The following is a 23,508-nucleotide window of genomic DNA, read 5'->3' on the forward strand; positions in this document are numbered from 1 at the left end:
CTTATAATAGTCTAAATACTTTTTTTTTTGTTTGTTGAAGAAATAGATACTCAATAATTAAAGTAGGGAACTAAATTTTAATTAAAATAATTCAAGATCCAGGGACCTGTTTAAACCAAAAAGAAACAGCTAATTTAGTTAGTGAAGTTGATATTAAAAATTTAAAATGTGTCCTTTTTACATCTTAATCATTATTTTCCTTTCCTCGATAAAATTGGTATACATTTTAATTTTACTTAATGATCATATAGAAATTAAGTATTTAATGATGATCATACTAGAATTGTTATTTTATAGCTTAATTATTAATATATATTTTTTTCCTTTTAAGATTCAGTCTTTGTTTTTGTTTGTTTTTTTTCTTTTTTTGGTGGGTGTGGAAATTTAGGGTACTGGATGAAAGTTCCTTCCGCCTGCTCTCTACTATATATATATTTTTTTGTTTTAGCTCTCTCTAGTCTCTATATATTCAGAGTTTCTAGCAAAGATTGGTACAATGCAATGGTAACCATGACAATTCTTACAAATTCCATATTCCCATTTCTTCTTCTCATTGCGGCTATCACTGTTAGCTTATGCCATGGCAATTCCAATGTGCTTTGCATTGAGAGTGAGAGAGAAGCTCTTTTTAAGTTGAAGAATGATCTGATTGATCCTTCAAACACCCTATCTTCTTGGGTTGAAGGTGTGGATTGCTGTCATTGGAATGGTGTCGTCTGCCACAACTCAACAGGCCACGTCCTCCAACTGCACTTGCCTGCTTCTTTTTCACCTCCTTCTGATTGGGCACCACTTGCTGAACTGGAAGACTACCGTCATTCAGCTCTAGAAGGCAAAATAAATCCTTCTCTGCTGGAGTTGCAGCATCTCAATTGGCTTGACTTGAGCAATAACAATTTTAGCAGCATTCAAATCCCTGAGTTTTTGGGTTTGCTGGGGAGTTTAACATATCTTAACCTCTCTCAAGCACGATTCCAGGGAGCAATTCCTCGTAACCTTGGGAATCTCTCACAGTTGCAGTATCTCGACCTCCGAGGTATTTATTTATCAGAAGAAGTGAAAAGTCTTCAATGGGTTTCTGGACTTTCTTCTTTGCGGTACCTTGATTTGAGTGGCATTCATCTTGGTAAAGCAACTGATTGGCTGCAGGTAACAATATCCAATCTTCCTTCTTTGTTAGAGTTGCACTTGTCTGGTTGCATGTTACAAGATGATACATCTCCGATCAGCACTGCTAATTTTACAAATTCACTAGCTGTTCTTGATCTTTCTTGGGAAGAAATTATCTTCAGTTCCTATGTCGATACTTGGTCTTCATTGTCTTGTGTCGCTTGATCTTAGCTATAATTATTTGTAAGTCCAATTCCATATTACTTTGGGAACATGTCGTTTCTTAAAGTTGTTGATCTTATTTTCAACTTGATCAATTCATCCATACCCAACTCCTCGTATAGTTTAAACCATCTTTGTAGACACTAGTTTTTTTTCCATCATTTATTATTATTATTATTATTATTATTCTTTATTCTTCTTCTTCTTATTATTATTATTATTATTTATTATTATTATTATTATTATTAAATAATAATAATAATTACAAATATTACAGGCCCATTACAAGACCTAGAAGCCCATCTACAAACCAAACCTGGATCAGCCCAACATAAAGTGAACCCAGACTACAACAAAAATCGGGCCCAGCAGACTACAAACCTGACGCGATCCAGGCCCAAACACGAGAAGGCCTAGAATAATTAGGGTTTCCACATTTTCATCTATAGCCACCACAAATGTCAGCCATTGAATCTGATGAGATCCAACGATCCAGATGGTTCCAGCAGAAACCCTAGGGTTTCATTATACCCTAGGGTCTATGTTGGCCACCGCCTCCACGAGCTCCCTCCAGCCTCTCCCACGACGTCGCCGCCTCAACGGAAGACTCCAGAAGACGATGAGATGGTTGCACACCTCATTGCTCTTTGGTGAGTCACCACTATAGCTTCGGTGACTAACCGAGGGCCACTCTTCTGACCGGTCCAAGAGCAGTATCAATAAGGCTTATAAAAGCCACCCATCACCTGCAAACGAAAAAAACGAATAGCAAAAAACACGGAGAGAAACACAACCAACAGAACCGAAGACAGAAGAACAAGCAAGCAACACGAACACACCAACAACAACAAAAACCAACAATCAGCCATAGAAATAAAAAAGGAGAAGAGAGTGAAGAGACTTACCATCGTCGGAGGCCTTCGAAACGTCGTCGAAGAACCAAAATACCGAAGGTATAAACTTAGATTTAGGAAATTGTAGGGCTTTCTAGGAGAAAAGAAGGCCGTATTCGGGTTTAGGAGACCTAGGCCTTTGATTTGGTGTATTTTGGCATTTTCTGGCCATTGTGACTGGTGGTCGGCGGTGGCTATCGGCGTCGAAGCACGGCGGTCGGTAGTGGCCGAATTCCCTCCAGCGAGAGAATTTTAGAGAGAAGAGAGAGCTTCTCTCTCCTAGAGAGAGAAACCAAAAGGAAAAATGGGAAAAAATTGGCCCTTATGGCTTGTTTTTGGGTTTAAATATCCCTCCCCGAACGGCGTCATTTTAGGGAGGGCTATTTGTGTAATTACCCTCATGGGAAAATCACATCCACAATCCCTCTAAGTTCTGTAATCTTTTAAGTTGGCCACTGAAATCAACTTCTGTAATTTTTAATTTGGTCTTTTAGTTTAGTTTTATTTTATTTTAATCATTGCCCGTATATTCACATATAGTTAGGGTAAATACTAGATTTAGTCCCTTAGGTTTTAATAATTAATATTTTAATCTCGTATAATTATTTATGGTTAAATTACACTATTAATACCTAGATTTCATGATATTTTGAATTAGGGCCATTATTTTTGATATTTTACATTTTAATCCCTGATAATTTAAATAATTTTTATTTTAAACCATATGTTTTATTACTTTTTAATCTAATCCTATAGTTTTAAATTTTTATTAATTAGTCACATTTATATGATAAATTCATAATATAACTTGATTGATTTCATAATTTGATCAAATGAATAATATTTATTTTAAAATATTAAGAAAGGGTTCTCTTAAAATAACTAGATGCCATATTCTGATATTTTAAAATAAATAAATATTCTAAAAAATCAAATATGCCTATTTCAGTCAAATCAAGTTCTTTTAAATCTAAAATTCTTGGGAAGAATTATCATATTCTTATTATTTCAGTTGGAAAGAGAAATATTCGTCCTAAAGTAATTTACGGATTGGTTTCTCTTCAATTAGAAATATTGGAATATTTTATATTTTTCCTTAAGATTATGTGATTGAATATGAAATAATAGAATCATAAATTAAATTTATATTCGATTTCTTAAATTTCTATTATTAGAGACAACTTATAATCGACATGTACCAATTTTGGATGCTGTGGAGGTGCTAATCTTTCCCCAAACATAACCGATCACGAATCCCTTTTTATTAATAAAAAGAATGAATTTTTGGTTATACACAAACCGATTTATCTTTTAAATAGTTTTTTCTTAAAAACTCTTTTAAAAGATGATTTTTAGGAATTCGACCTACCTAACCCAAAAGGTCGATGGCAACTCCAAAACATTTCTTTGAAAAACCATTTATTTATTCACATACTTTTCCGCCAAGAATCATTCGTGCCCGGGCGAAAACAGGTTGCGATAACTTGGCGACTCTGCTGGGGACCTAAGCTGGTCAAGCCCTAAATCGATTATATATTGTCTGTGTAGTTAGAAATTGAGAATTCAGTTTTATTTAATTCATTATTCTTTTGATTTCTTTCAATTTTTTCCTTGTATATTAATGTTTATATTTGATTGATTTTCAGATATTAGGTTTTATTATTTTTAAAGTAATTATTTGTCAAAGGTTTGAGAAATTTTCCTCATTCACAACACGTGCATTGCATAAACATAAGCTCTATACTTGAGCTCTTTTCCCTTTTAAGTGGCAGTGAAAGCGATGACTTCGTGAGAATTTATTCTCTGTGTTAGACCTAGCAAGTAACTTTTAGGGTTCATATACCCTATATCTTCGTGAGGATTTATTATCCGTGTCAGGCATAGGGAAATGTGCCCTCTCGAATTAAACCCAATTCAAAAGTCTGTAATTGATAGGATTGAGGGTTTAATAGCCCAAAGGGGCACTAACAAGGACAATTCGAGTACCTTTACTCATAGAACCATAACCTTGTATATAATAAACCATAGAAATTCATCCGATCTAAGGCCATACTGAAACTTTGTCCGAAGGTGTACACAAAGGAGAAATAAACTCTAACTTTCGTCTTTTAATTTATTTGATTCTTTCTGAATAAATTCATGCGGACTAGAAATCATACGGTTAGGTTAATTTTTCCAAACAAAGCATGGAACTAGAAAACATGAGGTTAGGATATATATATAGATACCATGATAGATAGGAACTTTTTCCATTAATGGGTACTAACCATTTTATTCTTTTCTTATTCTTATCTATTTATTTATATACATTTTATTTTGTTCTAACTTTTTTATATTGATTTCTTTTGTTTGCATTGCATGATCATGACATGATTAGAAGGTATTGATTCGAGATTGGTCATCAAAATAAAATGTTTTCATATACGGACAAAGAGTTTTATGATCAAATAAACTATGACGCAGCTAAGGAATGGAATCCTTAGGGAACTCCGAGGATAGAGGAGAACTATGCACCCAAAGATCGTATGCCCATTGAAGAGCGAAAGGAGATACGAGAAATAAGAGAGCAAATGTCCAAGATGATGGGTAGAATATTTGTTTTGGCCAAAGGAAAAGGGAATCCTGCGCAAAAAAGAGATAGAGCTCAATAAATATAATCTTGTAATCTCATATATACAAGAGACTTCAGATCTTAACCAATTTGATAAATTACATACAATCATCATTTGTATTCACAAGTTGTCTGGAGATACCAAGGAAATGATGACAACTGTAAAAGCTCCCAAAACTGAGAAGAAATCATGCAATCTGAAATCGTTGATGTTTAGTCTGCTCTCGACGTTGGAAACCCAGGTTCAATCCAAGACAAAAGGTGATTCTCATTTTGATGCTATCCCTATATCATATAAGGAGTTGTACAAAAAGCTACTTGAAGCGCGAGAAGTAGCTCCACATTATGTGAAACTATTGAAACCTCCGTATCCGAATTGGTATGACATCAATGTTCATTGTGAATATCATGCCAGAGCTCAAGGACATTCCATTAAGAATTGCATTGCCTTCAAACATCGAGTCCAATGTCTTTTGGATCATGGAATCTTAGAGTTTATGATAAATAATTGACCTAGTTTGGTAACTGAGGGTCCTGCTAGATTAATACCAAAAGTGTTCAAAGGTAAGAATATCAGTTGGAAGAAAGAAGACTTGCTGATCCACGAGGTTCAAATAAGTCATTTAAATATTGAAAACTATAAATTGAGCACAAAAATGGAAACCATGCATGAAGATTTCCAAAAGGACAGTTAAACCTTTAAAAATGTTGGTATAGGAAATACCCCAGAAGAATGGATAACATGGGTCACTAAACTGAAGAAGAACTTCAATATACATGAAGGTCGAGCTAGGAAGTTTTTTTCATGGTTTACGGGTTACAGAAGAAATGCGCAATACATCCATCGTCAATTTGGAAAAATATCTAGTTGAAAATCAAATGTTGAATATTGTTATAACCAATATCAAAGATTCATATCAAATCCATCGGTGTGAGATAATGCTGAATTAAAAGTCACTAAGGCCAGAAACAAGATATTGATGAAAGTTTTAGATGATTATGAAAATCTTGTACAAGAACTCTGTAACCATAAAGATCCCCTCACAAGGAAAAATGAACAACATTGTCTACAACTTCGAGAATTGTCAGAGAAGATAAAAGAAAAAGTCAACGTCATGAAGAAAGCTATTGCCCAAGCAAAAAAAGTGGCTCATACACTGGTTGATTTAGCTGGCTTCACGAGATAATTAAAACAGATTGACAACTCCACACCTGAGTATGAGTGGAAGATAATTTGGCTTTTAAGGGAAATAGAGAAGTTAGGAGTGAAAATTATCTCCTATATGTAAAGTTTTGTTTGATGTATCAAAACGTTTATGTTCAATAAAAGTTTTTTAAGATGATCACTCTTGATTGATATTTTTTTCATATATACATTTACATAGCACAATTTGTATTATTATTCCCATTTTTTAATTTTTTGCATTTACATTACATTTTTTATTTAATTAAGTATTCTTATATGCATTAGTTATAAAAACATGTAAATAATTCCTGAAAGGTTTTGTAATAGTAAAACCAAGATCATTCATTCATATTACTGTGTCATCATCATAAAAACAATGGAGCAATCTCGTGAAGGATTACAAAATCAGTGGCCAGAACAATTGACAGGGTTATATCAAGATACAATGAATGAAGCATCAGATTCTCTACAAGATGGATCGAATCAAATTATTCAGGTGATGGCAACTGATAAAGAAGAGATAACTACTAAAAAGCAACAATACTATCAGATTAATGAGTCGAGAATGATAACATACCTTGGGGCATCCCACTCGAACCTAAAGAATAGCCTCATTAATTATTCACAATATAAGAAGGGATTTAAGAGGGTGGATGAAGCAATCAGAAATATGAAAGGTATTAATGCCTCCCACAAAGAACTAGAAGCAAGAGAGCTCATCTTGGTTCTAGATTTGGTTATTGCCCATGAATTCCAGATGCCTGATTTTGAGAAATATGAAGGCACCAATTGTCCCCTAATCCACTTGAGAATGTTTTGCAAAAAAATGGAAGGATATTTAAATTTTAATAATTTGTTAATTCACTCATTCCATGATAGTCTCGTTGGGCCAGCAATAGTATGGTACAATCATTTGAATCAAGAGAAGATCAAGAGATGGGTTGATCTAGCTGATGCATTTTTGGGATAATATAGGTATGTTACTTAGCTCCAAAACGTAAGGATCTTCAAGGAGTAAGAATGAAAGCCAATGAAGGGTTTCAAGAGTATGCCTTAAGATGGAGAGGAGTAGCAGTACAAGTTCAACCTCCCATGTTAGAATAAGAGATATCACATATGTTTCATGATTCCCTTCCCACTCCTTTCTTTGAGATAATGCTAGCAAATTCGACGAATGAATTTGAGAATCTTGTGACAAATGGAGAATTAATTGAAAATGAAATCATTGAAGGAAACTTAAAAGTCACATCCAAAAGCCCAACTGATCAAAAAACGAAAGCTGATAATGTGAATGAATGTCTCATCCAGAGTCCTCGCAACTTCAAAAGAAAAGGAGCAAGTAATTGTTCAGATCGACCAAAGAAAGTCACGTGATTGAGAACTACTTTGGAGGTGTTCCAAACTTCCATCTTAGATCTGTACCCTCATTTGATTAAAGGTCAGTACATCACACCATGACCATTGAAAGTGCCACCAAACCCTTCTGCTCATAGTTATGATCAAGATAGTATTTGTGATTTCCACTTGGGGGTATTTGGGCATTCTACGGGTAATTGTAGACTATTTATAAAAGAAATAGAGATGCTTGTTGACAATGAGACATTAACATGAGAGTTGGTGGAAAAATGGATGACAAACTCAAAGTAGGGCATCAAAGCATGATTTAATCAAGTGTTGTCGCATTAGATAAGTAAAAGCGCATCCTAATCAAAGAAAAGATCATTTCATCAGTCATAGTGCTTTATCTCATTTTGCAACATCTTGTTTGAACATGTTTTTGTTCCTTTCTTTGTCTTTTTGCAATAAATAAATTTGTGTTGCTTTTATGGTTATGGCAAGGAATCAAGTTTTAATCTTGAAATTTTTTAGTATCAAGTAAATTAAATATTATTTTAATTTTTCAAGACTTATAGATCTTTGGCAAGTGGTAAAATTATATCTTTCATATTCCGTCCAATTCCAAATACTTAACCTATTTTTGACCTTTACCAAAACCAAATCTTGACATTACATTTATCTGAGACTTTGAAATAATGCCTCTACCTGTTTTTGAGACATCAAATTTGTATGTTCATCTTCTCAAGTATACTTGATTTGTTTTTAACACTACCTTCCACCTTATACATGACTTCAAAAGTCACACCTTTGTCCTTCCAAATACAAAACTGTCATGCTGATAAAATCAAAAGACCTCAAAAGTACCCTACTTTCAATTATCCTATAACAAGAGACGAGATGGGGCATCATGAACCAACTTATCGAAGAGAATTTCGAGTAATTGAGGCATTCTCGAAGTAAGAAGAAAGTGAAAAAAAGAAAAAAAAAAGAGGGATTGATTTAAATAATTATATCATGCATTAATTACATTATTTTCATGTAAATAAATATTAATCCTGAATATTCATCCCCCTGAGGATACCTCTTTTTACAAAGACTTCTGTGTATGAAATGATGAACGACCTTCTTTCATTTATCCCTTAACAAAAGGAGAAAAATATATCCTTTGTTGTCCCCATTTGGGCCTAAATGATTTTTCTTATGATTCAACCCTAACCAAGGATCACCCTCCACATTGGGGGGGGGGTAAGGTGAAGGACATCTGCTCACAGGAATAAAGATTGTCAATCCAGTTTTATTACGAAGGCAATTCTCCTGAAATAAAGAGAGTTTTGAACCACAAGATAGGCCAAATACAAAGTGCTTGAAGATCAATCCAGTCAAGAATAACGAAAGAATTTCTGAAATAAAAGAGGAAAAGGAGGTGCTCAAAGCAATTGAAGTCTTATACTTATCCAGCATGAAAGAAAAGAAAAAAGAAAAAGAGAGATGAAAAAGAAAAAAAGATGAAAAAGATAAGAAAAAAAGAAGAATAAAAGAAATTGAATCAAGTATTTTAAGATGGGTGACTCATTGAGCCTAAAGTTACAAGGTTGATCAACTGCAATCAGTTCAAAGATTCATATTCAACAATAAGCGCAAGAAATACTGGAGATATAATAAAATGGAAATGAACATTGGAAGTCTAGAGGGATCTAGAAAAAGAAATGATGAAAAACAAATAGCAAAATAGATCCAAGTCAAGCGAGGCAAGATTGAAGGCATTAGAATGAATTGATCATTAGTTTAATTACCCTTAAACACTTATTTGGACCTTTTCATCCCTTTTTTTCATAAGCATGAGCCCTGGCCTACGTTACATATCTAAAAAGTCCAATCTAATCATACATGGATTACTAAGTAAAAGAGACTATCTTCAGATTTCGTTCCGCGTCTCAAGATTGATTTTTATTTGCAAAAAGTTGGTTTTTTAAAATCTTTAATGCATGATATGAAAAATGATCAAAGGGGGGTTCAAGATTTAAATTTTTAATAACATCTTGAAGCCAAAGGAGGATTCGAGTGGCAAACCTGAAAAGGCGGCTTTAATATCGAATGGTGCAATAATGAAATAAGAGACGATCTTAAGCTCTTGATGAAGCATCGCATATCCCAAAGATGTTCCTGAGATTCTGGAATCAAGAAGTATCTCTATGAGATGAGCATAACAACCATTTCTTCAAGTTCGTGGAAGCTCAAAGAGACATATATGCTGGACCAACCTGATAGACCTTTCTTTACCAGAATCAACCTACACCTTAAATCAGTCAATAATTTTGAATCTTTCCACAGGACTATCATTTTTTTATTTAAAAGTGTAGTTGATTTATTTGATATTCATTTAAACTCAAGTTTTATGATTTGATTCAATTGTGAACCTGTAAGGGGAAATACTTTACAAAATTATTTCATTTTTTGATATAGAAAGGAGGAAAAACATTTTCAAATAGGACAGTCTAAAATGAGGAAGGTCCTTGAAGCAAGTTATTGCCTATTCTACCTCTATTGTAGAAAAAGAATAAGCGATGCCAAAATAATGAAGCATTTCACATTCTTGAAAGCAGTGGTCCAAGAAGCCAGCAAGTCTGGAGAAATTGAACTTGTAACGCTCTGTTGTGACATTATTAGTAACTCATCAAGAAGGATTACCTTGTTCTAAAAGGGCATGCTGAAAGCCCATTTCAACTAGAAATGATCTATGTGGGGCATTTTGAAAGCTCACATTAGTATGAAAATCTGGGGCATTTTGAAGGCCCATTAGATAGAAATGATCCATGTGGGGCATTTTGAAAGCTCATATCAAAAAGAAGTAAATGTTGGGGCATTTTGAAAGCTCACATCATCAAAAAGAAAGTGTTGAATCATTTTGAAAGCTCACATCAGCAAGAAGTAATGTTGAACACATTTTGAACGTTCGTATCAACAAATGTTGGGGCATGCTGAAGGCCTATATCATCTTATGGACAAATCATTGATTTGAGAAAATATTTCTAATGTGACAAAAAATTGCATTATTCTGGTGATTCGATGTTGGCAAGCAAAAGCGTACCACTTGTATTCCCATTGAGTTTTGTTCATAAGTGTCCTTATGACATCATACAAAAGCTCTGAATACTATGCAAAGAGCTTCACTGATTGAGAAATCTGGGCAAAAGCCACAGGAAATGATGAATGTGTTGTCAAATATTTTATGAACTAGTGATTATGGTGTTGAACCAATGTTGCGATCATATGGTATTTCCGTTTGTTGACCCAAGATGAAGTTGGTCTTCTTCAACCCCAAGGTTCAAAACCTCAAGAAATGTGAAGATTTCTTTCCATTGGAATATGAGCTAAAATTTTAACAACAAGAAACTAGTGAAGTCAACTATGGTTGAACGATAGGTTATTATTAAACATCTCAACATGATATAGTTCAAATGGCTTTGTTCGAGATCCAGTTAGATATGGAGACATGAAAGAAATTAGGATAAATCATCCTTGTGATGCGTTTCAAGAGTGAAATTAGAATAGACACTGCTCTCCTAATTAATCTATGTTGAGTTTGGCATATCTACATTTACATTCTGCAGAGATGATAGATTCTCTTTTCAAAGATGAAAGCTTTACTAGATTTTTGAAAAAGTTGAGGCTAAGAAAGCTGGTTTGATTAAAAATAAAATTGGGGCAACAAGGTCATGATTCTAATTGCGGCAAGTGTTCCATAAATGAAACATTTTCTTCTGAGACTTTAATGCAAATAGAGGAAAAAAAGACACAAAGATGCAAGTGGATCAGATGGTTCTACACAAATTCAAGCTTGATAGTATAATTTTCTACACTGATATATGAAGAAAATCCTGGAAATGAATGATCAAGTGGAAGAATATCAAATTCACCACTTTGAAGTAAAATGAAGATGGACTGAACATTCATGCATTCATAAGAACATCATTTGCAGAAAACAAAATGCATTACATTGACACATTTAATTGCATTCAAACATGAGATTTTTACAGATCTTCGTATCAAACAAGAAAATTCATGATGAAAAATACATTACAAATGGAAGGTAGAATTCAAACCTAAAACACAAAAATCATGTCAGGAGAGGCAAACATCTGAAGAATAGATGGACAAAATCCACAGAAGAAGCATCACTTTGAAGTGGGACTTGTTACCCAAATCAACAAGTTATTTCGAAAAATGAGAAAATGATTTTCAAAGTTTCTCATTTAATCTTTTATGAAAATGAAATTGTTTAACAGTAAGAAAGCAATTTCCAAAGTTTCTTACTTAGTAAACTATTTCCTGAATTTGTAAGTCCTTCGGGCTATGAATAATTCGTTCGAGCATGATGCTTAAATCCTTCGAGTCATCTGTAAGCCTTTTGAGCAAGATGCTAAAGCCTTCAGGTCATCCATAATACCTTCAGTGTTGGATGTTTTCAAATGAGATTTTAAAAACTAAGCCTAATTTTAAGGGGTTTCTTAATTATCTCAAAAGAGTTGTTAAAGGAAGCTAAGTCTAATTTTAAGGGGTTTATTAACAAGTAAGAAACTAAGCTTGATTTTCAAGGGTTTATTGCTTTGTAAATCCTTCGGGTCATCAGTAAGTCTTTCAAGCATGATGCTTAAATCCTTCGGGTCATCTGTAAGCCTTTCGAGCAAGATGATAAGACCTTCGAGCCATCCATAAGACCTTCAGTGCTGGATGTTTTCAACATTTCCATTGTTTGATTCACGACATTTTGAATCAACAATGTATTGCTTGAGAAAGTTTCACTCAAAATAGTAATTTGTTTCACTCGAGATTAAAGTAAATCCTTCGAGTCATCAATAAGTCTTTAGAGCATGATGCTTAAATCCTTCGGGTCATTTGTAAGCCTTTCGAGCAAGATGATAGGACCTTCAGTCCATCCATAAGACCTTTCAGTGCTGAATGTTTTCAACATTTCTGTTGTTTGATTCACGACATTTCGAATCAACAATGTCTTGCTTGAGAAAGTTTCACTCGAAATAGCAATTTGTCTCACTCGAGATTAAATTAAATCCTTCGGGTCACCTGTAAGTCTTTCGAGCATGATGCTTAAATCCTTTGGGTCATCTATAAGCCTTTCGAGCAAGATGATTAGACCTTCGAGCCATCCATAAGACCATCGGGTAGGATATTTTCAAATGAGATTTTAAAAACTAAGCCTTATTTAGAAGTTTATTAATTATCTCAAAAGAGTTGTTAAAGGAAACTAAGCCTAATTTTAAGGGGTTCCTTGACAACTAAGAAACTAAGCTTGATTTTCAAGGGTTTCTTGCTTTGTAAATCCTTCGGGTCATTAGTAAGCCTTTCGAGAATGATGCTTAAATTCTTCGGGTCATCTATATGCCTTTCGAGCAAGATAATAAGTTCTTCGGGCCATTCATAAGACCTTCGGACAAAATGTTTTCAACATTTCCGTTGTTTGATTCACCACATTTTGATTCAACGACATCTCTCAGAACAAATTTTATCTCACTTGAGATAGTTTCCATTCAAACAAATTTCTTTGCATTCATTTCACATATTTATCTAAATATTGAATATTTAACAAGAATTCCAAAGATTAGTAAAGATTTCAACAAAAAATTATCATACTTTTCAAGCTTTGAAATTATGGATTTCAACAAAGATTTGAATCCATCACTTGAGGGTTCAACAACTCCGTCTTAATCAATAGAAGTCAAATGGACAAAAAACTTATTGTCTTTTCGTCTTTTCCCTATTCTTGTTAAGACAAGAATGAGCGAAGAGGGGCAACTATAGACACTAATTTTTTTTCCATCCTTTTATTATTATTATTATTATTATTATTATTCTATTATTATTATTATTAAATAATAATAATTGAAAATATTACAGTCCCATTACAAGACCCAAAAGCTCATCTACAAACCAAACCCGGATCAACCCAACATAAAGTGAACCCATACTACAACAAACACCAGGCCTAACAAACTACAAACCCAACCCGATCCAGGTCCAGGCCCAAACTCGAGAAGGCCCAAATAATTAGGGTTTCCATATTTTCGTCTCTAGCTGCCACAAATCTCAACCGTTGGATCTTATCAGATCTAACGGTCCACATGGTTCCAGTAGAAACCATAGGGTTTCATTATACCATAGAGAGAATTCTAGAGAGAAATGAGAGTTTCTCTCTCTTGGAGAGAGAAGGCAAAAGGAAAAATGTGAAAAATTTGGCCCTTAGGGTATGTTTTTGGGTTTAAATACCCCTCCCCGAACGGCGTCGTTTTGAGCAGGGGTGTTTGTGTAATTTCTCTCATGAGAAAATCACATTTACAGTCCCTATAAGTTCTATAATCTTTTAAGTTGGTCACTGAAATCAATTTCTGTAATTTTTAATTCGATCTTTTAGTTTAGTTTTATTTTATTTTAACCATTGCCCGTATATTCACATATAGTTAGGGTAAATACTAGATTTAGTCCCTTAGGTTTTAATAATTAATATTTTAATCTTGTATAATTAATTATGGTTAAATTACACTATTAATACCTAGATTTCATGATATTTTGAATTAGGGCCATTAGTTTTGATATTTTACATTTTAATCCCTGATAATTTAAATAATTTTTATTTTAAACCATATGTTTTATTACTTTTAAATATAATCCTATAGTTTTAATTTTTTTATTAATTAGTCACATTTATATGATAAATTCATAATATAACTTGATTGATTTCATAATTTGATTAAAGGAATAATATTTATTTTTAAATATTAAGAAAGGGTTGTTTTAAAATAACTAGATGCTCTATTCTAATATTTAAAATAAATAAATATTTTGAAAAATCAAATATGCCTATTTCAATCAAATCAAGTTATTTTAAATCTAAAATTCTTGGGAAAATTATCATATTCTTATTATTTCAGTTGGAGAGAGAAATATTTGTCCTAAAGTAATTTAGGGATTAGTTTCTCTTCAATTGGAAATATTGGAATATTTTATATTTTTCCTTAAAATTATGTGATTGAATCTGGAATAATAGAATCGTAAATAAAATTTATGTTTGATTTCTTAAATTTATATTATTAGAGACAACTTATAATCGATGAGTACCAATTTTGGGCGTTGTGGGGGTGTTAATCCTTCCCCAAACGTAACTAATCACGAATCCTTTTTTATTACTAACAAGAATGAATTTTTGGTTTTACGCATACCGTTTTATCATTTAAATAGTTTTTTTTCTTAAAAACTCTTTTAAAAGATGATTTTTAGGTATTCGACCTACCTAACCCAAAAAGTCAATGGCGACTTCAAAACATTTCCTTAAAAACCATTTATTTAATCACATACTTTTCCGCCAAGAAACATTCGTGCTCGGGCGAAAAACCGATTGTGACAAACTTAATTCCCTTAGTTTTAGATTTAACAACTTAGAAGGCGAAATTTCAAATGCCATTGGAAACTTGATCTCTCTTAATCACCTTGATCTGTCGGGCAATCAACTTCAAGGAAAAGTACCAGCCTCTTTAGGAGATCTTTGCAAATTGAAGGAGAAGGATTTGTCATATAATGGAATTAATCAAGACATATCAGAAATCCTACGGAGTCTGTCTAAATGTTGTTTGGAGAGCTTAGAGTCATTGAGTATGATAGATAACCAACTTTCTAGCCATTTAACTCATAAACTTGGGCAATTTAAAAATTTAGCTTACCTGAACCTTGCTCGAAACAACATTTCTGGTCCCATTCCACTGTCAAAAGGGGAGTTATCATCTTTGAAGGACTTTGAGGTTTCAAAAAATCAATTAAATGGTACTCTTCCTCCAAATTTTGGAAAATTGGCAAATTTATAAGCCTTATATATTGAGAAAAATCAGTTGGAAGGAGTTGTATCAGAAACTCATTTTTCTAATCTCAAAAAAGTTGTAAACGTTGTCTACATCCGGAAACATGTTGAGATTTGAACCAAACTTCCTGGAGGGATTCCATATTTGACAGTAGGAAACATTGTCGACCTGAGTTCAAACTGATTCTCTGGTCTGCTGCCAAGACTATTGTCAAACCAATTCTATGATGGATTTTCAGGCTGATTTTATAGTCTGCCAAATTTATTTTCAGGATCCCTTTCTGAATTTGTTTGCAATTCATCAGTGGCATCATTGTCTGTTCTTAACATTGATACAAATCTTCTCTCTGGAGAAATTCCAGATTGCTGGAACTTTTGGTGGAGTTTGAGGATCTTAAATTTGGAAAACAACAATTTGACAGGAATAATCCTATCTTCTTTGGGAGATGCAAGTCTTGAAATGCTAAACCTTCGGAACAATAGCATGTTTGGAGAATTACCCTCCACTTTGCAAAGTTATAGGAGTTTGGTTTTTCTTGATCTCAGTGAAAATCATTTCAGTGGAAGAATACCTGCATGGATTGGTGACAAGCTCTCTTACCTTATGGTACTAAGCCTCCGGTCAAATAACTTTGGTGGGCATATCCCTCATCAAATTTGCGCTCTTCAATCTCTTCAGATCTTGGACCTTGGACTCAATGACATTTCAGGAGCTATTTCAAAATGTTTGAGAAATTTAAGTGCAATGGCCACTAAAGAAAAACAAAGTAAATACTATTATGAAGCGGAGATGTTTGTTAGAAATGCATATAGCATCAATTTTTTGATGAGTGCGTCATTGGTGCTGAAAGGGCGAGAGGACTTGTATAGTACCACTCTGGACTTGTTACAAGCATTGACCTTTCAACTAATAGTTTTACAGGACAGATCCCAAAAGAAGTTGGAACTCTCATTGGGCTATTTTCATTAAATCTTTCAAGGAATCTCCTAACAGGAAATATACCAGACATCATTGGTGACTTCAAGTTGATGGAATCACTTGATTTGTCAATGAATCATTTACATGGTGGAATCCCTTCAAGATTCTCAAATTTGAATTTCTTGAATCACTTCAACGTGTCCTACAACAACCTGACAGGACAAATCCCAACAGATACTCAGCTTCAAAGCTTTGAAAACTCTTCCTTCATGGGCAATCATCTCTGTGGGCCTCTTGTGAGTAAAAGCTGTAGCACTAAAGGTGTTCCTACTGAAGCTACAAAGAATGGAGAAAGCAGTGGAAGAAGTAGAGTGAACGGGTTTTATGTGAGCATGGTTGTTGGGTTTGTAATGGGATTTTGGGGAGTGGTGGCTCCCCTGTTTTTCATCAGGTCATGGAGGTATGCATATTATGGAAAGATGGAGCATATTGATAACAAGGTGTATGTGTTTTGGGCTACTAAATGTATAATTAATGTTTGTGTGTTTGTAGTTTCATGCAAGGAAGAAAAATAACTCGGTTCATAGCAACTGAACTGAATTTGATGTTGTAATCCCATCGTACAGCACGTTAAGTTTTTCTGTATATATCAAAGATAATTTGTATGAGTACTTAAATAAACATAATACATGGATCATGGTAACTTTTTTCACTTAAAATTGAATAATATCATTCGCATATCGCAATATATCATGTCTCAACATTTTAGTCAAAATTTCTTAACGAGTAAATTAAATATTTATTGTTAGAACATAAATTTGTATATATTTTTGATTAAATTTCCATGTGTTTTAATGATCTAATATATTTACGAGTTCATCTTTAGTTTAAATTTTTTATTTAATATATTAAAATGAGAGTTGAAACCATTACATGACATAACACATGTCTTCCTATGTTTTAATGTAGCAATTATGAACTACTGGTTCAAAATTTTCAAGAAATATATCAAAAGAGAAGGAAGGACCAACCGTATTAACATATTGCATTTGACACTTCGAGAAATCATGATATTTTTATATGACTTATAATTAACTCACGTGACCATCAAAACTAAACTAACTGTCAATTTATCATATCTACTTAGTGTCATAATCATTTTTATTTCTAAAAATTAATTATGACTTTATTTGAATAATTGAGATTTTGAATTAGTTTGAATCGGAGTCACCATCGGCCTTTAGGTTATTAGGTCAAATACCTAAAAACATATTTTAAACAAATTCAAATAAATTATTTAAAAGATAAAAGTTGGTATGCATTTACCAGAAATTCATTTTTTTAGGATTCAGGAGTCGATTACGTGTGGGGAAGGATTATCACCCCCACATCGTCCAAAATTGGTACATAGTCGCTTATATATTGTCGCAAATGGTGGAAATTATAAATTCGAATATAAAAAATTAAATTACGATTCATTTATTGAATATTGATTAAATTCGAATTATTTGTTAAAGGAAATTCCTCATTTTAAAGAGAACATGAGATTTGCACATCTTCCGATGGGAAGGCTATCCACTCAACTTCTCTTTTATACGAGAAATATCCTCTCCTCAGTGTTGTCAAAGATAAAAAATCGAGCGAAACTTATTGGTAATTTCATAAAACAACATGACATACCATTTTAAGAAACATAAATTACTATTAAAATAAAATAATAAATTAACTATTATTATAAAAATTTAGTCAATTTCAAGTTCACATATCCTTCGAATGTCGTCTTGAATCGCACTACTTCTTTAAAGTTTATGCTTTTCACACCCATTCTATGATGGATGTCTTTTGAAAGTATTCGAATTAACTACTAAAATATTTAATCAAACATGAGAGATCTACAACATGTTGATACAAGACTAATTCATGTGAATTTATTATATAGGGATAATCAATTCATAAACATACAGGAATTACGGAATATTAAGCAAATCTATTTACGCATATAACATAAAACTAAAACATTTAATAACATATCTAAAAAGAAATAAACAACATGTATTAACTAAATGGCTTAAATCAGAATAATGAAAACTAAAAATGAAACTAAATTACAAAAAGGGTTAAATAATGAAAGTAGATAATGCTAAAGCATAAACAAGTAACAAATCCATGAAATTTCACTTGTAACCAAAACAATGACCAAAATGAACTTAAGTTAAAATTCAAGATCCATAGTACAAACTAAGTATTTATCTTCCAAAATAATATTTAAAGGACTAAAACAAAGGTCAAATAAATTCAGGATCCAGATATTAAATATTAATTTTTATTAATATATAGACATGGATCTAAATTAAATAAATCATGAATCAATAACCTAAAACAAACATATTTAAACCAAATATATTAAGAAAACAGACCGGGACTGAAATGCACTAAACTAGGAACTAGCAATCGTAATAAGTGTTTATCCAAAAATAAATGACAAAAGCATGGCGACCAAAGCATAAGCATAACAAAGTTCAGACTCGAAATAGAACATGCAAGAGCTTTTCAGTTAATGACCAAAATGGAAAGTTACAAAGTATGAAAGTCCAGAAAGGGATTTACCCAAAAACCAAAATACACTTCTTCCCATCCCAAAATTACGTCGTTTCACACGTGGTATATATGGTGAAAAACTAAGTCCAAACAGGCCATTCTCCTCTCATTTGCTTCATTTCGTCTTTCTTGTTTTTTTGGGAGAGAGCCAAACTCTCTCAAGTTCTCCTCTCCGCACCGAGGAAGATAAAACCGTCAAGACTCCCCAGCCACCGTAGATCGGTGGTCTCGGGGAGTGGAAAAGGGTCTCAAAACCTCCTTTCTCCCTCTCCTAACCTTTTAATATTTAAAGAAAAACCCAAAACCTTTGAATCCTTAAATCCCAACCTAAAACTAAAACCTTTTTACCTTCAGGATAGGTTTCCTCGTCTCTGACGAAACAAGGTGGTCTCGATTTTAAGGCAAATGTGAGGTATTTGTTCATTTCTCCTTTTTCGGCCGATTATATTTGCATTCGAATGTGAGTTTTTTTGTGTTTTGTTGGTTGGAAAATGGTTTTTTTTCCGATTTGAATCTCCCCCCTTTGGTTTGAATGTTTCCTCTCTTAAAAATGTCCCCATTTTGATTATTGCATGCTAATTTTATGGATGATTTTGGGTGAAATGATGAGCTCGCTGTATAGGGGGATGATTTCCCTAGTGAATATCCCATATTTGGTGGGTTTAGGTGATTTTTATTGGGTTTTTGATTTGGTGAAGATTGACTGAATTTTTCATTATTTTGGGCATGTTTGACAACGACGGCGACTCGGGCTCATTGGCGATAACCTGACGTGATAGGAAGATGAACGGTCAGGTGCGCGACTGACGGTTCATCTTCTGCTGATGGTGGCGACAAGGAGCATTAAGGTGAAAGAGAAACCCTAGTCGAGTTTGGGTTCTCATGCACGGGCCTGAACCATTACATTGGGCCTGGATCTCCATTGGGTTTGGGTGTTGTATGTGGGCTTGAATCTCTGTTGTGCTCGAATTTTTAACAATAATGAAAATAATAATAATAATAATAATAATAATAATAAATAATTAAAACCCAGGCAAAAACAAGTGTCTACACTTAGTCTACCAACTTATAGGCAGCCATAATAACCCTATATCTAACACTAAGACCACTATAAAATCCCTCGAACAAAACTGAGAGAAATGATGCAACCCTCTTACTCTAACCATCTATCTTACTTCCTAATAAAGGCAAAATATTGACATCGGTCGATGACCGTTCACTCTCCTCCCAAATCAAAAAAGTTAAACCATCTACGATTGTCGTGAGCCATTTATTCCCATGAATAATTTCTGAGATAACTGTGTAACACATCCTATCGAAATATAATCTGTCAAAATGCTCCCTGGATTTCCAAATCATTTTTCCTAATATCTTTCCCACATACGTGGTTATTTCTGGTTAATGTCAGTAAATTTGAGCTGCATAACTTGAATGTGCGGGCAAAGAGCCCTCAGAAAACAATGAGGATGCCGTGATGCGCCCTGCACGTCCAAATCATTTTTCCTACGAGCGTTGGAGAATTGCTGCAATATCGTTGATCTCAAAGCCTATTTAGGATGTCGACCAAGAAGCATGTTGATTTGCTAAAAGATTTAGAAGAAATTTGGTGTTTGGAAGTCGATAAAAATGAACTGGTTATTTAATTTTGAGAGCAAAAAAAAAAAAAATTTTTAAGCGTGCGGCTAAAAATTAGAATAAAAAATGGAAGAGGGAAAACAACATGAACTAGTTATAAAAATAAGCCTATTTACAATAAATTCATTTAAAATTAATTTTTCAAAATTTGGCTTGATTAAAATAAATAGAATATAAATTATAAAATTCTCAAATAAAATTTTAACTTCAAATCTCTAGTGTTATTAATTTAATTTTTAAAATGAAAATTATAAAAATTCATTTTGACTAAAATATTTATTCGAAAAATTTCAGAATTCGAGCCAACTACCTCTTTTATAATCTGATTAACTCAGATTCTGGGATATGACATAGGTTCGAATCCATTGGTTTATATTATCTATGAAATTTAGAAACTTTAAATTATGTCCATAATCTATTGGAAAGAGTTGTGCAAGAAACTATGACAAAACTGATGGCATCCGAAAAACATGTTGAGATTTGTACTAAACTCAAGTTGGATTCTTCACTTTCAATGTGAAACTATCCAATTGGGTGTCTGAAATTAGTTTCACATGTGAATAAAATTCGAAAGGAACTTGTATCATTTAGATTCCTTACATGCATGAATTTTAGATGTAGTTCCTACTTTTTGGATGTTTTCCAGTCAGTTTGAATGCGTAAATCTTTCCTGTAATTAATCAAATTCTCTTTCTGATTTCATATTTGAATATGAGATATAATGTCGACTTGTGTTCAAACCAATTCTATAGTCCATTGACACACGTGCTACCAATAAAGATATGAAATCAGATGATCGTTTAAATTTCAGGTTAAATGATGTCAAGTCAAACTAAATTGGATACGAGTTATGTTAGATCAAGTCAATGATTCAAACTAATTCTATAATCCATTGCCACATGTATTACCAACTTTAAAAAATACACCAGTTGAATATGTAACTTTATTTGTGTGTGTATATATATTTGTGTGTGTATGCGTGAGTTAATTGCATCATATTTTCCCAAACTTTAATCCTTATTTTAAATTATTCTTTAAACTTTTAAATATTATAATTTCATCACCAAACTATGACTCTCATTTTGAACATTCCAATTCCATTCCCAAACTATGAATCTCATTCTAAATTGGTCCCTAAACTTTTAGATCTTCCAATTTCATCCCCAAATTCATCAAAATATGTAATCCATTTCAACAATTGTTTAACCTAAATTTTATTTATTTTTCAAAATATAATAATACAACTTGGCCTAATGATTTATTAACAAGATATGTGATTAGTATATACATATAATTTAGGATAAAATTGAAATATTCTGAAACTCTGGGGACCAATTTAAAATAAAGATCATAGTTTGGAGATGAAAATGAAATTTTTGAATGTTTGAAGATTAATTTAGAATGATAGTCATAGTTTAAGTATGAAATTGAAATGTTTAAAAGTTTAGGGACCAATTTGAAATAAGGGTCATAGATTAGAGACATATGATTTCATATTTGGACATGAGAGATAATGTTGACTTCAGTTCGAACCAATTTTATAGTCAATTTGTAACATCCTAATCCAGTACGACCCAAAGATCGACGAACTATGATGTCACACGGACCACCGGAGTGGCTTTCCCAAAAATTTTATTTTAAAACAACGTATTCATTCACGTAAATCCATATACTTATTTACAGATACGAGAGCCCCCAAAATGACTTAAATTTAAAATTTTAAAAATATTTAAACATATCATTTTAACTCGACATACACGGGTTCATTTACAATATATGTCCACTAATAAATAAACCGAAATGTACTCAAAAGCTAGTGGCTGGCTACTAGGTGATCTAGACGATGGCTCCTCCAAAAGCTCCTACTTCTAACTTGTGCACGGAAACAAATTTCAAACGCTGAGCTCACAAGCTCAGTGCCACTGTAATAACCAAACTATACTATATACATCCTCTAATCTACACATGCTTAAACCATATCTATTAGCATACAAGTATCATAAGCTAAATCATATATACAGTGGTAGGCATCATGGTACAACTGAGAGGCTACATCTTGGAGCTCACGCACCCCTCTATCTTGGGGTATCTACGCCTAGTTAGCGAAGAAGTACCTAGTGCACTATCTTGGGGTTGCCATAACTTAATATATAATCGTTCCCCTATTCTAGAGTGATTCAAGTGTTCATCCTGTTTCCCAAACATCACACAAGGCAAGTCTTATGATTCCCTAAGTTATAGGGTTTCTAAGTGAAATTTCACATTTTTAATAATGTTCCGTCTTGTTTCTCGAACATCACACAAGGCAAGTCTTATGATACCCTAAGTTATAAGGTTTCTAAATGAAATTTCATATTTTTAATATTGTTCTCACTTGATATCTTATTGGAGAGTTTAAGGATGTTTTTAGGTCATTCAATGTTGTCTTTAAAATTTCCCAAATTCCTTATTTGAGAGAGAAGTTTGGTATTGATGTTGAACCATCAATATTGATACTGGCTCAGGGGTATCAATACTACACCTGAGTATCGATACCATATAACTTATTTTATCTATGGGAGAAAGGGTAGTATCGATATGCGTATGGGGAGTATCGATACTTAGCCATTATTATCGATACTCCCATGAGTATCGATAGAAAATTTGGCATCTGGAAATTCAATTTTGAAACCCCTCCTTCAGGCATCGAGACCGAGCCCATAATATCGATACTCTATGCATGAGTATTGCTGCCTAAAATTTTTGGAGTTTTTACCTTGTATAAGAACACTATCGGTATTGTTTCTCCAGTAAAGATACTGAAGATTGAAATTGCCCTGTTTGGGCATATTTGAACCTGTCTAAGCCCTCCTAAAAGCTCTAATAAGGTCCCAAATGTTATTAGAGTCTTATTAAAGTTTATTAGGGGTCATAAGGAGTCATTGTAAGACTTAGAAACATATAAGTCTATGATATACCATAAGCATGCTTATAACTAGTGCAAGTTACCCTAATGTATAAAAAGGCCTACAAATGAATAGAAAGGTTAGAAGGGTGTTACCTTGATGATCTAGTAGATTAAAACTTCCCAAAATTACCCAAGGGTCAACTTCTATTTTTCCCTTCCTTAGAGTTTTCTCCTATTTTTTTTTC

General features: G+C 33.1%; 2 protein-coding genes across 2 annotated transcripts; both read left to right on the top strand.

Moving 5' to 3' along the window:
• Window positions 1–510: 510 nt before the first annotated feature.
• Window positions 511–1,335, top strand: LOC120195164 (receptor-like protein EIX2). Its single transcript, XM_039197255.1, has one exon. It carries the CDS (start codon window positions 511–513, stop codon window positions 1,333–1,335), a length of 825 nt encoding a protein of 274 aa, XP_039053186.1.
• Window positions 1,336–14,679: 13,344 nt separating this feature from the next.
• Window positions 14,680–16,756, top strand: LOC120195165 (receptor-like protein EIX2). Its single transcript, XM_039197257.1, has 4 exons — window positions 14,680–15,190; window positions 15,497–16,088; window positions 16,205–16,603; window positions 16,696–16,756. The coding sequence occupies exons 1-4, from the start codon at window positions 14,680–14,682 to the stop codon at window positions 16,754–16,756; spliced, it is 1,563 nt and encodes a 520-aa protein (XP_039053188.1).
• The last annotated feature ends 6,752 nt before the right edge of the window (window positions 16,757–23,508 follow it).

Source organism: Hibiscus syriacus, unplaced genomic scaffold (genome assembly GCF_006381635.1).
Source record: "Hibiscus syriacus cultivar Baekdansim isolate YM2019G1 unplaced genomic scaffold, ASM638163v2 tig00117007_pilon, whole genome shotgun sequence".
In the NCBI taxonomy this organism is placed as follows: Eukaryota; Viridiplantae; Streptophyta; class Magnoliopsida; order Malvales; family Malvaceae; genus Hibiscus; species Hibiscus syriacus.